The following is a 13,239-nucleotide window of genomic DNA, read 5'->3' on the forward strand; positions in this document are numbered from 1 at the left end:
TGCTTCTGTTTTCACAAGTGACATGTAAGAGCGCTCTGTCATCATTCTTTCACCCAAAAATGTAGCAGCGGTGTCTGCGTACTGTCAGAAAGCTTCAGCTGCTTCCCATCAGGCAGTCAGGATAAGAGCCTTATCCTTACAAACCACTGCTGCTCAGACAGGGAAAGGTCAGTGGAGTGGAGGTAGAAGTACTCAATAATGGCTGAATAATACACACACTCTGTTTACCTGTGCATTCCCTGCTCTACACCACTGCAAGCTGTGATTTTATAGGCCATGAAGCCACTGCTTTATGTTGTCAGTCATTCAGAAGCCGATGCAGAAGGCCAAGAAGGATGGATGGATGGATCCATCCATCCATCCATCCATCCATCCATCCATCCATCCATCCATCCATCCATCCATCCATCCATCCATCCATCCATCCATCCATCCATCCATCCATCCATCCATCCATCCATCCATAAAATGTGGCTCCCAAACATATATTTTTGCATCATCTGATCATATCATCTTACTCCAGATTGATCAGGGTCCTCTGCTTCAGGACTGGTGGTCAGGTGCGTTTGAGACTTGGTGACTTTTGGATTGTTCTTAAACAATTCATTTCATCCTGCGGTGGAGTATTTCCTTGAGCTCAGTATTTTGAACCAAGGTTCTTAAAGTCTGTCCCAGCCTCTGTATTTCCTCTTGAATCTTCCCTGAGCTCCTTAAGTTTTGCTATTGCTCTAAGTACATGCTGCTCTTGCAAAGAAATTCTTTTTTTATGCTTGCAATCAGAAACTGCCAGCTGCAGTCAACCACGATCACTAATGAGAAGTTAATTCTGACTATTGGAGAGGAAAAATAAAGCTACATCATGTTTTTATCTCAGTTAATTTGACATGTGTGGGTAATGATCATCTGTTCATACTACTTCTCCACTTTTACAGTTTCATCTTCTTGTCCTTCACTGCTTCTTGTTGTCCACGGCCTCAAGTAGAAAGTGAACTTCTACTTTCCGTAAACATATTTCAGAGAACTTCCTTAATCACCTAATCCGTTTTTACACTCCTGCTTGTTTTGCAACGCCGACTGAGAAGCAAACATAACCGAAGCAATTCCCTGCTGCCTGGAAATTGCTCCCCATGCTTTATACCTTCAGAGGAAACAGACGCAGCACAAATCTTTATCAGTGCACAGTAGTGATCTCTCTTGTTCACTCTGCTTCCCGTTGTGGTGAGCTGCGGTGACGTCACGGTTGCCCGGGCAACCTTGTGAGCAAAACAGAATCCCTGTCCGCTCAAAGGGGTGGCCCCACACGCTGGACGGGCGCGTGCCTCTTCTCTGACTGTCAGGCCCTCCCAGTGTACGCACAGACCTTCCCTTTTGTTCTCTTTGCATGAGTACATCACTAAACATGTGCAGCCCATTAGTGCCTGTTTCCACGTAGCCCAGCAGCGAAGAGAGCAGCTGATGAAGGAGAGGGAGCACATGAAAGGGAGAAGTGGGACACTTTTTTCACTTTTAGAGGCTGCTTCAGAGTAAAAGGAGTGACTGGAGGTAACGTCTTCTGTTTTTGTTCTCTAGAATAAACACTGGAACAAAAAAAAAAAAAAAAAAAAAAGAAAAAACATAACAGGATGTGATCAACTACTGGCAGGACATAAACCAGTCCAGGGAGACACAGGTCATGATTTCTACCTGGACTTTCAGATGAACTGAACTTGTGTATGAGAAAATATTACAGTACTGATCATTTCCTTGTTACATGTGAAAAGAAAAAAAATAGGATATTTTATCCCAGTTAAGTTTGGCACAGTTGTCTGAATCAGCAGGGACGGTGATGTCTCATAGATAATGCAGAACGATTGCATCACGACTGCTCCTCCCCATGACTCCACGTGCTGAATTATCAAAGAAAGGGAAGAAATGCTAGCAGTGCCACAGCCCAGTGCATCACCTCCTCTTTCAGTCTGAATGGGTTCACAGCTTCGTGTCGGGACTGTCAAGTGATTTGGTTAGCCAAGTTATAAAGCAACATGTCATGGGAAATTAGTTGAGTTGTGTCTGAAAATAGCTGACCTGCACTGTCCTCACTTCACTTCAAGGAACTTGGGTGAGTTCACTGACCAGCTTTTAGACCCGAAAATGACCATATTTAGTTAAATGACTTATGAATATAATTGAGAACGGGGGGTGGTGGGAAGTATGTATTCCTCTGTTGTCTGACAGAGTGAGCTGGTGCCTTTAGAACAGGAGTCCCAGTTTCTAGTGACACCTTTTGGACTTAAGGGGTTTTAGACTGAGGTTCTGTCTACAGCAATGTGGATCAGTTTGAAGTTTCCTGCTCCAGTTAGACCTTATATTCATTCAGTGTTTGGTGAGCAAACCTGATACTTAAAACTCAGTTTGTGCTGTGTGTGGACTGGGCTGACAGAGAGGAAAGTTCTTGCTTCCTGTGGTAGAAACCACAACAGTGGAGTCATATTTACGGGTTTTTCCTCGTCTTTCTTGTTCTGAGACAAGATTCAAAAGTTTGGGGTGAAACTTTAGCCTAGCACTGCTTTAGTCATGCTCAGCACCTTCGATGTTGATAATAATATTACAACCAGATTTAGGCTGCTTTCCACATGGATCCCACAGAGCAATTGGATGCAAAACCAGAAGGATACATATTGAATATTAGACTCAGTCTGTGTTGATGGATCAGTCTGACTTTTAGCTGAAGTTCACGAGCAACCAATTCAATCAAGTTTTTATTAATTGATTCCTTCAAGTTTCAGGCGCCAAAACTCTGCGACTGGGGTAACTTCCTAATCTGTGGGGAAGGCTGCACAAAGTGTTTTTTGCAGGAATGACAAATAATAATTACCATGATTGGAAGTTTTGTCTTGGTGCTTCTTAAACAGCTTGTTCAAAGAAGCACATCCATAACTAGAAAAAGGGGACAGAATTTCTTTTCTTGCGTTTTGTTGTTTGAAGGTTCCAGAAGGTCGGTTTCTGGTCTCCCATTACTAATTTACACACAATTTAAACACAATCAGGATCCCCGCTCTCTAGAGACCCTGCTTTCTTATTAAACTTTTACAATATGTAATTAAAGAAAAATAAAAAGCCAACATTTTTAATTGGACCTCAGCAGTTTGCAGTGTGCTCAATCAGTCCTTCAGTTGACTTGCTGCTCTGTGATGCTAGCAGAAGAACAATGTTTCATTTGCATAAGCTGCCTGACCAGAAGAGAGCGATGTTGAGTGAAGCTAAGCTCAGCACTAACACTTTTACACAGGACGTTATGAAGCGATTCATCATTGTAGTGATTCATCTGAAAATGAAATCTGTATCACTAGCATAATGTTAAATAAGACGTTTTGCTAGCAGCCAGCGTTATTTGCTGCCTTCCCTGACAAGCTCATGTCACTGACTGCACTGACTTCACAACTCATTTTTATCACGTCAAAGTATTCTGGCGCTAAACTCCTCCTCGTGTTTTATAGTTTAATAAAATGACTTGAAAGTGTTTATCACGACAGAAGGCTTGTAAGTCAGCTAAGACAGACCTCTTTAAAAAGGCAGGTCACTGTGCATTCATTACATCCTTTTACGACACCGAGTGTGTCAGACTGAGGGCTGAAGATAATGAAGGTAGAACCTGACAAAACCTCAGGCGCTGAATGTGCTCAATTCATGTGCAGGTATAATAAAACATGACCGGCAGCTCTGAGCGTAACAGACAAGTAGAATCACTTGTAAAGTTTTTAAAGTAAAGTTTGAAAGCATTGAGTAGAGCCAGCACTCATACAATCAGTACATAATGGTTCAACCCAAAGAATGATAAAAATTTTTTTTTAAAAAAGTCTCATCTGCATGTCAACAGAAAGAGCCACCACTAAAATCAAACTGGGGAACGGCAAACACGAAGAATTAATTATGCCCGCGCAGTCTAATCGCACACTTAGATCTAATCACCAAGCAACTAATGCCCAACCTTTCTGCCCTGGGATTAATTAAGTGCCTAATGAGAACACATTAGGTCCTACAGGGTAGGCTGGACAAAGGGAGGCTTAGAAATATTTAGATGTATTTTGTTGAAACATTTAAATGATGAACCCTGTTGGTTCAGACGTTGAGATGTAAAAAAAAAAACAGTTAAGTGCAACAGCAGGCGCTCCAGCCTCCAGACGTGTCGATCGCTGGAAGGTTTTGAGTGGATCAATAGGAGCCAAACTGAACGGCTGAGACCAGCACGTCCTCTTCTCACGCTCTTATCAAAAAATATTCAGTAAGTTCAAAAACGTCTGTAATTGTATTAAAGACTAAAATAAAAAATTTAAAAAAATTAACAAAACGTGTTCGAATTAATGACCTAACAGAAATAATAATCTGTTATTATTGTTTCAACAAGGTGTTGCGCAATTTTGTGAGTTTCGATTCCATAAACAAACAAGCAAAAAAAATATAATATATATATATATATATATATATATATATATATATATATATATATATATATAATAAAAATAAGTAAATAAAATAAAATGAAATGAAATGAAAAGGCGACTCAAACACCGACTCTCTGACGTCACGAGCATGAACAGGAGCTTAAATTAGCCAATCAACCACCGCTATGTTCAGGCGAGGGATTATTAATAATCGCAAAAATAAAATATCAAGCCTGAAAACTTAATATCGTAACGGATTGAATGTTTGAATGTTTTACATTTTAACGTATCTCTGCTCAACTTGCGGGGCTCAACAGGCGGTTGTCACGGCAACGGGTGTGCTTAAACGCTTTAGAGAAGAGAGTAAAAAGGTAGGAGTGGTTTTGAGTTGGTCACCTGTTCGGGTTGTTTAACTCGTGTTCACCTTCGTCATGGCGCACTGCAACCACTGTAATTTCTGAAAGGTCCATAAAGGACAAAAGTTGGACTAATTACCTCGTTCGTTTGCAAGTATTCGTCATTAAAACATCAAATAGGACGAATATATTTCATGAAGTAGCCTATTTAACAAACAAATGGGCGATACCGCGATAATTATGTGAGCTTAAATTAATTGTCTGATATTTAAAAATAATAGTTTTGGTGCTCTCTGGCATTTTGCTTTGAGCACAGAGACACTTTACTTTCCCTCTATCAAACGTGCTATTGATTTTCGTCCCATATTTAGTGGAAATATTGATGTTGATGAGACTTATTTCATAATAAAAAGCTCTTTTCAACCTACAAAATGAGGAGCTGACATTCACAAATAAAATCCAGTCCAACATCTGGTTTGAGGTGATTCCTCTGGAACCTGTTGAAGGAAAAATATCCCAACTTCAGAAGATGTGCCTTTAACTTAGCAGAGCTCTGTGGTTCCTCCTATCTGTGTGTTATTTGTCATATTGAAGTCATCAAACCAAATGTCAGATCTACCATGACTGACTAACACCTGCTGGCCTCAGGTTTACAACCAGTTGCTGACTGAGAAACCAGTAACCTGCTCCCAGTGTCAGAATCTCACCGAGGAAGAAACTGGATTAGTTTTTCTATCACTTCAATACTGATTAATATTTGGTGCTGGTCAGCTGAATATGCGGCTGTGATCAGCTGCATATTAAAGTCAGCAATAATTTGTGAATGCTTTTCCTTGTGCTTCCAAATGGTTCGTGCTTGGTCACACTCCTCCGCCAGACACACAAAATGCTGCCAGGGTCTAAAACCGTTTCCGGTTCTCTGGTGATTATGCTGCAGAGGCTGGCAGCCAATCTGCAGCGTTAGCCACCTCCAACACAACATGGCAACTAAGGAAGGACCTCCTTTCTTTCTTCAAGAAACTCAATTAAAACAGAGGCACATTGTGTCGAGCTTATAGCACTTACCTTTAAACCCGGGCTCATAGCCAGATGGAACAGCGCTTATTGAGACAAATGAGATGTTTCACAGCCTAAATCCTAATTCTGTTACTTGATCTTGTGACCAGTCCCATAAGGTGCATTCAGTCTCTTTTTTCATTACTTAGTTTTCATGAGCCTTGCATCATATTATTCCCTCGTCAAAAACATACCTGGAGTGTTGCCTTGATTCGTTCATGCATGTTTGAGAAAGCTTCCAATCTCCCATGGCAACCACTCAGCTGTGCTAAACACCTGAGTGGATCTAGCTCCTCCTCAGAGCTGCACTTTCCCAGCTTCTGAGTTTCTGCCCCCGCAACTCCTCCACGCAGCTTCTTCAGACTAGCCAGCAGCAATTAGCAAACACCTGGTGGAGCATCTGGTAAGCTCATCGTAGGAGCTACTTCTAGTACTCACCCCCTAGTAGTCACCCCCTGATAGGGTTAATAGAGGAGCCATGTTGTGATGACTTCCTGAAGGCGGAGCTTCAGACAGAGCAGGAGCAGGAGCTTTTAAAGAGGCGGAGGCCCAATTTCTAGGCGTCAAATATCTTTTAAGTTGTGTTTGATATTTACAATAGTTTTATAACAACCGAAGGTAAAGTAGTTACTAGATTGTGCAATAAAATGACAGTATGTGCCTGAAAAATACATAATACTGGACTTTACCACATAAAAATAGTTTTAAATGTAACTGGAAAAAAAACCATGAAAACGGAGAAATAACTGAAGACCCTTTAACAATATATTGTGTGTAAAATCATCTAGAACTGTTAAGGTATGTTTAATTTCTTTAAATGAAATATGTTACATTTTCTCATCAGAAGGAATCGGACACGTAAAGACTGAGCCTCCGTTTACATTACAAATTCATGCATTGTATTTATTCCCTTCATTAAATTCAAACAATTCTTTTCCTCTCTGCAATTCCCAATGTAAATTTTTTTTGTTTGTTTGTTTGTTTTTGGTGACAATCTGCGCTCGGATCAGTTAGAAATAAAAATTTTCCGACCACATTCGCCTCAGCTGAGACTTGTTTCTAAAAATAACGTGCTGTTATTCCCCTGGTGCACACAACTTAGTCACCCATGCTTTTATCTCCTCCTACTTGGAAAGGCTCGTACTTTGGCATTAGTCGAAACTCTTCCTACTTCCAATTAAGAGAGAAAACACCGGGCCCAGATGGGTCAGGGCGCCGAGCTCCATCCCGTCAGCCATCTTCTCTCTGGGAACCTGCTGCTCTCACAGGAGGCTGATGGCCTTGGACGTCAGCTCCTTCTATTAATTCGCAGATATTTTTGAGTTATCGCAGCACCAGAAACAGAGGAAGAATTAATAACAGTAGTGACAAATCTCTTCTATTAACTTCCCTGTAAATGACTCCTGTGAGGGTGATGTGTGTGCAGCCAGTAAGATTGCGCACTAACACTTGAATTTTTCACCTACTTTTGCATGTTCTTAGAAGCAGCCCTGGTTTTCTGCCTCTAATAGTTTGGTCTCTCACGTTTAAATGAACCTTTTTCCTCTGTTTAGTCCTGTATTCTGACTCTGTTTTTGTTGTAGTTATCATTCTTTCTGCTCTATATTTTTGAAAGCTGCACTGCTGAAAAATTGGAGCAGCTGTTTTCTGATTACTTAATAAGAAATGAGCAAAAGGAAACTTAAAATTAAAAATAAACATATCAGAGACACAGGGGACCTGAAACACATGAAACGCATTTTTCAACATGCTAACAAACATGACAAAGACAAGAAAGTGAGAGCAAGTGACGCAGAAAAGCACTTTTATTTTCTTTTGACACATTACTACGTGTGCAGTGCTCTAGGAGTCACAGCCCCAATTATTATAATTCATATCTAGGATGTGTGAAACTCCTGTAACGAGACACCAAAGAGCTCTCAATGAACAAATGACAGGCAGCCTGAGGGCATCAAAGAGATGCAAAGTGGGATGCAAAACAACAAAACAACCGCAGGAAGATGTATTACAATGAAAATTAGATAAGAAGTGACTAAAATAGGACAGAGCTGTAATAAAGAGATTAAAAGATACCACGAAGATGAAAATCTCACTAGTTATGTAAATACAAAAACCACCAACTAAAACAAGCGCAAATACTGAGACTGTCTGTGGGTACAGTATGATGAGGAGGTAGACTTTACATCTCTGTATACAATATGTCATGTGCATACAACAGTGTGCGCTTGTTTACGCTGTTATCAGAGTCCATCTGTAAATATGAAGTACGTGGAAATGATAAGTTAGACACAATGCTTCATTGTTTGGTCTTTTATCTGTTCTTCTGTTTTTAGATCCTGTCTTCAGTTTGTTTTCCTCTCTTCATCGTCCACATCTATCTGAACTGGGATCAACTTTTTACAGCCTTCCTTTCTGCTTTTGTCTCTTTCCTGTTTCCTTTTCTTAAATATGAGCAATCTTAACTAAGGAGTGTTTTCTTCATTTTTTTGTGGCCCCTGCTCCAGGTCGGCCCGGCTGGGAACCGTTTATCCTCTGAGCGATGAGGAGTAATTACACACCGATGAGTCTGTGGACCTGCGCCTAACTGGACTTTATTGTCCCTGCTGCAGTGATACAAGGAACCTGAAACCAACATATTTTTTTTATTTTTTTTTTTACATTTTGGTAATCGATGCCAACCTAAAAGGAGCGGACCTTCAGCTTCAACCCCCATCTGTCTTTACGACCTCCTGTGAACTGTAAAACGGCAGAGATGATATCAGAGAACTTCTCCTTTGTCTTTTTACCCAACTCAATACAAGGATAACCATCACCCCTCCACCCTCAACCCAACACACACGCTTGGCATAGAGACCCATAAAGAGCTGCTGTGAGGAAGCATGGGAGAAATGAACTGGATGTGTCTGAGCCCAGCAGAGTTCAACCAGCTGCAGCAGTACACCGAGTGTAAGTCTCAGTCTACACTTTGATTCATAAAAGCTGCAGTATGTCACTTTTATAAGAAAGATACATATTCGTTAAAACTGTCAGGCTGCACAGTTGCTGCAGTTACCTTGGTTGTTTCTGGTGAGCCCTCCCAGGGCTAACCAGCCTCGATTGTCACCTGACTGTGGCTGGTTGTGTTTTGCTCAGGAGCGGCGCGTTTCTTCAGACAGCAACCGTAAGTCAGGGAGGACATGGAGAACTTTTCACAGATTATCTGTCTCATTTTATACTGTCACAACACGGTGACCGTTTTAAAATAAAGGTTAAGACTTACATTGTCTTTTACATAATGAAGCTTTAAAGATATTTTTCGTCCTTTATTTCACTGACTTTGATCATTTTTATCATTTAATGTATGTAATCTCATCACCTGTTCTAGTGTCCATGTTTCCCCACATGTAAGTGAAACGTGAAGAGATTATGATGCAGAACAGATTCATGATTGAATAGTTTGCTTTTACAGTTCACTTGTTATGCAGCTGATCTGGTAGAGTGAGAAACCCAGACGTTTTTTATTATTATTATTATTATTATTATTATTATTATTATTATTATTATTATTATTATTATTATTATTATTATTATTATTATTACTACCATTCAGCACTAGTTTTTTGTTGTATCACGTGTCATTATACGTCTGCTTTTGTTTGTGTATTTAAAACCTGTTTGAATTGATGCTCAGCCCTGAAAGTCACCGCACTGTTGATAAAAAAAAAAAAAAAAAAAAAAACTTGTTTCTTTCCTTCACTAATCCCAGATTTTCTGATTGGATGTGATTGCTGCACCTGTGTTGACATATGATTTAAGCCCTTTCAGGTTTTGATTACATCCAGGTATTTTGAATTGGAGCGTGCCTCAGGACACCGCTTATCAGCCTGCTGGATGAGTCTGTGGCTTTCTCTGTCTATGTTGTCTGCAGCATTTGTTAGTCAAAGCAGCATCTGTCCACGTGCTGCTGTTGGATGATAGACAGAGTCACGCAAGCTTCCTGCTCAAGAAATACATTGCTGTGCGCAAATTATAGCTTTGCAGTCTCAAGAAAACAAAAATATTGGATTAGATGCCTTGGAGAAGTATTCATACAGGTTGAGCTTTTCCACATCTTGTTCAGTTACAACCTAAAACGTCAGTGTGTTTTATTAGGACTTTTATGTGACAAACCAACAAAAAGTACAGTGAATTTGAAACAAAATGAGACAAAAAAATATATTTGTAATTAAAAATCTGAGAAGTGTAACACTAAAAAGTGCAGTCACTAAAGAAATCTGGTGCTATCTGAACAGAACAGCTTCTACCACCTTTGATGTCTTATCAATCAATCAATCAAATTTTATTTGTATAGCACATTTCAGCAGCAAGACATTTCAAAGTGCTTTACATAATTAAAATAAAAACAGCATGTGACATTGAATAAACAGTGAGAAAGAGATTAAAAAATAAATAAATAAAAACATTAAAACCCGCACCCCTATAGGACTTTAGTTAAACGTCGTTTAACTGGGATTCTAACCCTCACGGACTTTAGTCAAAAACCCTGTTTGACAAAAACTCCAACCTCTAGGTTTTTAGTTGAACGCAGTCAACTGGGACTCTAAACCCCGTAGAACTTTAGTTAAGCGTCGTTTAACTGGGACGTTTCCCGGGGGGCTTTACATCATTAAAACGTAGAAAAGAAATTAAAAGAAATTAAAAACATTAAAGACATAAAAACATGGAAGACATCAAAACCGGCACTCTAACCCTAATTTAGCCATAAGCAACTCTAAACAGGTGGGTTTTAAGTTGAGATTTAAAGGCACCCAGTGTTTCAGCTGGGTGCCTCTTCTGCCTTCTCCCAGTACTAACTAGAAATACACAGATGAGTCAGAAACAACCAATCATAGCCTGGAGGAGGGTCTTAGTGCTGTCAATCAGTTTGTGTATGCACAACTCACTCACTCACTCTCCCTTGCTAATGGTAGTTAGCAGGGCCTCTGACGATGGCGGACTAATAGCTTCCTGGAACGGTAAATGGTTTCGCCGTGTACCATCATTGACAACACTAAGACCCTCCTGGCTCTGATCGGCTGTTTTTGACTGCAGATTGCAGAGGTAGCACAGCGGTATCTATCTCATACCATACTGTAATGATATATCAACACTTTTAATAAATAAGTAAAAAAATAAATTTGTAAAAACAGAGAAAACATTTTTTTAAAATGACCTTACTGTTTGACTTCTCAGATTTGCAAATGGGTTTTTGTTTATATTATTATTTTTATACCATTGCATGTATAAAAAGTACAAAATGTTGTATGAATCAAGGAAGGAACGAATTAAACCACAAAAACAGCAGAGTCCAAATACCCAGGTCTGGTAACATGTCTTTATATCAGGTTTTTGAAAATGCTGAACAGCTGCAGCTACCCACATGAATGAGGAGAGGAGAGCATGGCTCCCCTGAGGTTCCATGTTTTAGATTTCTGTCACCCTGGTGGTGGCAGAAAAGCCAGACTTAGCTTCCAGCGTGTAAAACGACAGTCAACTAGCAAAGATAGTTCTGTTAGCTAGTTGGTTCTAATGGTGGATAGTGGTCTGTTTGTGCTCTGTAATTGTTTGACACATGATCATAGGAGGAGATCGTTATGGTTAATGTTCTAGACAGACGTTGTGTGTGTGTGTGTGACTGTAAGATTAGCATATAAAAGTGAGAAGGACACAATGTCCCCTCTGGCTAACCAGGGGGTGACTCAACAGTTTGCCTCATCTGATGTTCCTGTTTATCAGGGGACTCATTAAAGAGGATGCATCTTTACTCAGTTTTTATTCAGAGACCACTCTGATTGAGATGATAAGCGCTCCTCTGTCATGAAGAGAAAAATAATAATTAGCTTCTCTCTGCTTTCATCCTCAGACTCCACAAAGAAGCTGAAGGATGTTCTGGAGGAGTTCCACGAAGGAGGAATTCTTTCCAAATACAATCCAGCACAGGTGGGTCTCCACAAGTTGTTGCTTCATTTTTTTCCGTTCTGGCACACAAAAATTGCCATTTTACTGTAGAAAACGCAGTTCATTAAAATGCTCAGTCATCCATCCCATATTCAGTTGAAGACAAACCCTCAGAAGCAACTCTTGATGTCAGCAGATCAGCACTGATCCGCTGGACTCTGTCTGGAAATCATACTGAGGAAAAAATATTGTCTCATTAGAGCCAGACTTTTTTTTTTTTTACTTTCAATTTATAAGACGGAAGTTTTATCCTGTGTAGTATGTGCATGTGCCTGCAAATATGGTGACCTACTGGTGACTCAAGCCAAAGCAATCATCAAATTATAGTTCCTTTGATCCGTTGACCTCTGGCCCACTCCAATGGATTAGTCCCACAGATAAAAGCTGCTTGACTTGACAGATACCTGGATGAGTCTGCAGCTCCTGGGCTCGAGGGCCGGCGTCCTGAAAGTTTTTGATTGGAGTGTTTTGGAGCAGGAATGCATCCAAAAGTTTCAGGAAACCAGCCTTTGAGGACTGAAGTTGCTGATAACTGGAATACACTCTTAGATCTGCTGTATCTGAATAAAAAAACTCATCAGAATTTGTTTCAATCTGTATGTGATTCATGTATATTCCCTGTCAGAGCCTTCTCAATATTTAAGTTAAAACCAACAGTCTGACTTGAGATCTGGCACCATGGAGGTTAACTTTCTGAACCACCACCACAGTAAATGGCCTCCATGGGAGACTCAAAACAAAGAAGGAAGATTTTACAGTGTTCTGGAGAAAATTTGGCGTGTAATTAGTTGAAAATGTTTTAAAAATTATTTTGATCCAACAAGTGAACTATTTTAGATATCACCCACTTCAATGTCCAAGAAACTCAGCGAAGCACTGGATCACTTCCTGTGGACAAATAAAAACAGGACAAAGTTGTTGTACGCCACAACAGGGCTCGCTTTTCCAAATGTTGAATAGCACCACTCTACTTCTTTGCTAAAACCAATTATGTAAATTAAATTCTAAGACAGGGGAAACTCCAAACGGAGTTGAAAATGAGCAAGTACTCACAGAACCTCTCCCAAGAAAGGCCTTTATATCCCAAACAGGGGGGGAAATCCACAAAACCCACAGTTACTATTTACCAGAGAAAGTTGGGGGTATGCATCATGTTACAGCCAGCCTTACCAAAGTCACCCTTCTGGAGTAATAAGTTAGTGAAGGTGGGGGGAAAGACATTATACTGCACAGCATACATTTACAGGATGATGAAGAAATTGGTCAAGCTGGTTGATAAACGAGGAATATTTGGTTCAAAATCTGCCCCATATACAAAGATAGAGGACGATGATTCAATTACAAGAAAACTTTCATGGGGAGGTAGACATGACACAGAGCTGGACTCTGTTGGTACCTTCAATGTAACCTGCACCTTTCTGCCGGAATAT

The 13,239-nt window shown here is 40.1% G+C and overlaps 1 protein-coding gene across 6 annotated transcripts in view; it reads left to right on the forward strand.

The window, feature by feature from the left end:
• The window catches only part of dgkg (diacylglycerol kinase, gamma), a 114,853-nt gene that overhangs the window by 20,640 nt on the left and 80,974 nt on the right, over positions 1-13,239 (forward strand). For 5 of the 6 annotated variants that reach the window (XM_081598794.1, XM_081598805.1, XM_081598808.1 and 2 more), the window contains 2 exons: positions 8,338-8,779; positions 11,715-11,791. In XM_081598794.1, coding sequence (XP_081454920.1) covers positions 8,713-8,779; positions 11,715-11,791 — 144 coding nt within the window. In that variant the 5' untranslated portion in view covers positions 8,338-8,712. Of the gene's footprint in view, positions 1-4,574; positions 4,793-8,337; positions 8,780-11,714; positions 11,792-13,239 lie in introns of those variants that run through there. The other variant, XM_081598799.1, reaches the window with a different exon arrangement.

The sequence above is a fragment of the Poecilia reticulata genome, chromosome 2, assembly GCF_904066995.2.
Source record: "Poecilia reticulata chromosome 2, P_reticulata-male-v2, whole genome shotgun sequence".
Taxonomy (NCBI): domain Eukaryota; kingdom Metazoa; phylum Chordata; class Actinopteri; order Cyprinodontiformes; family Poeciliidae; genus Poecilia; species Poecilia reticulata.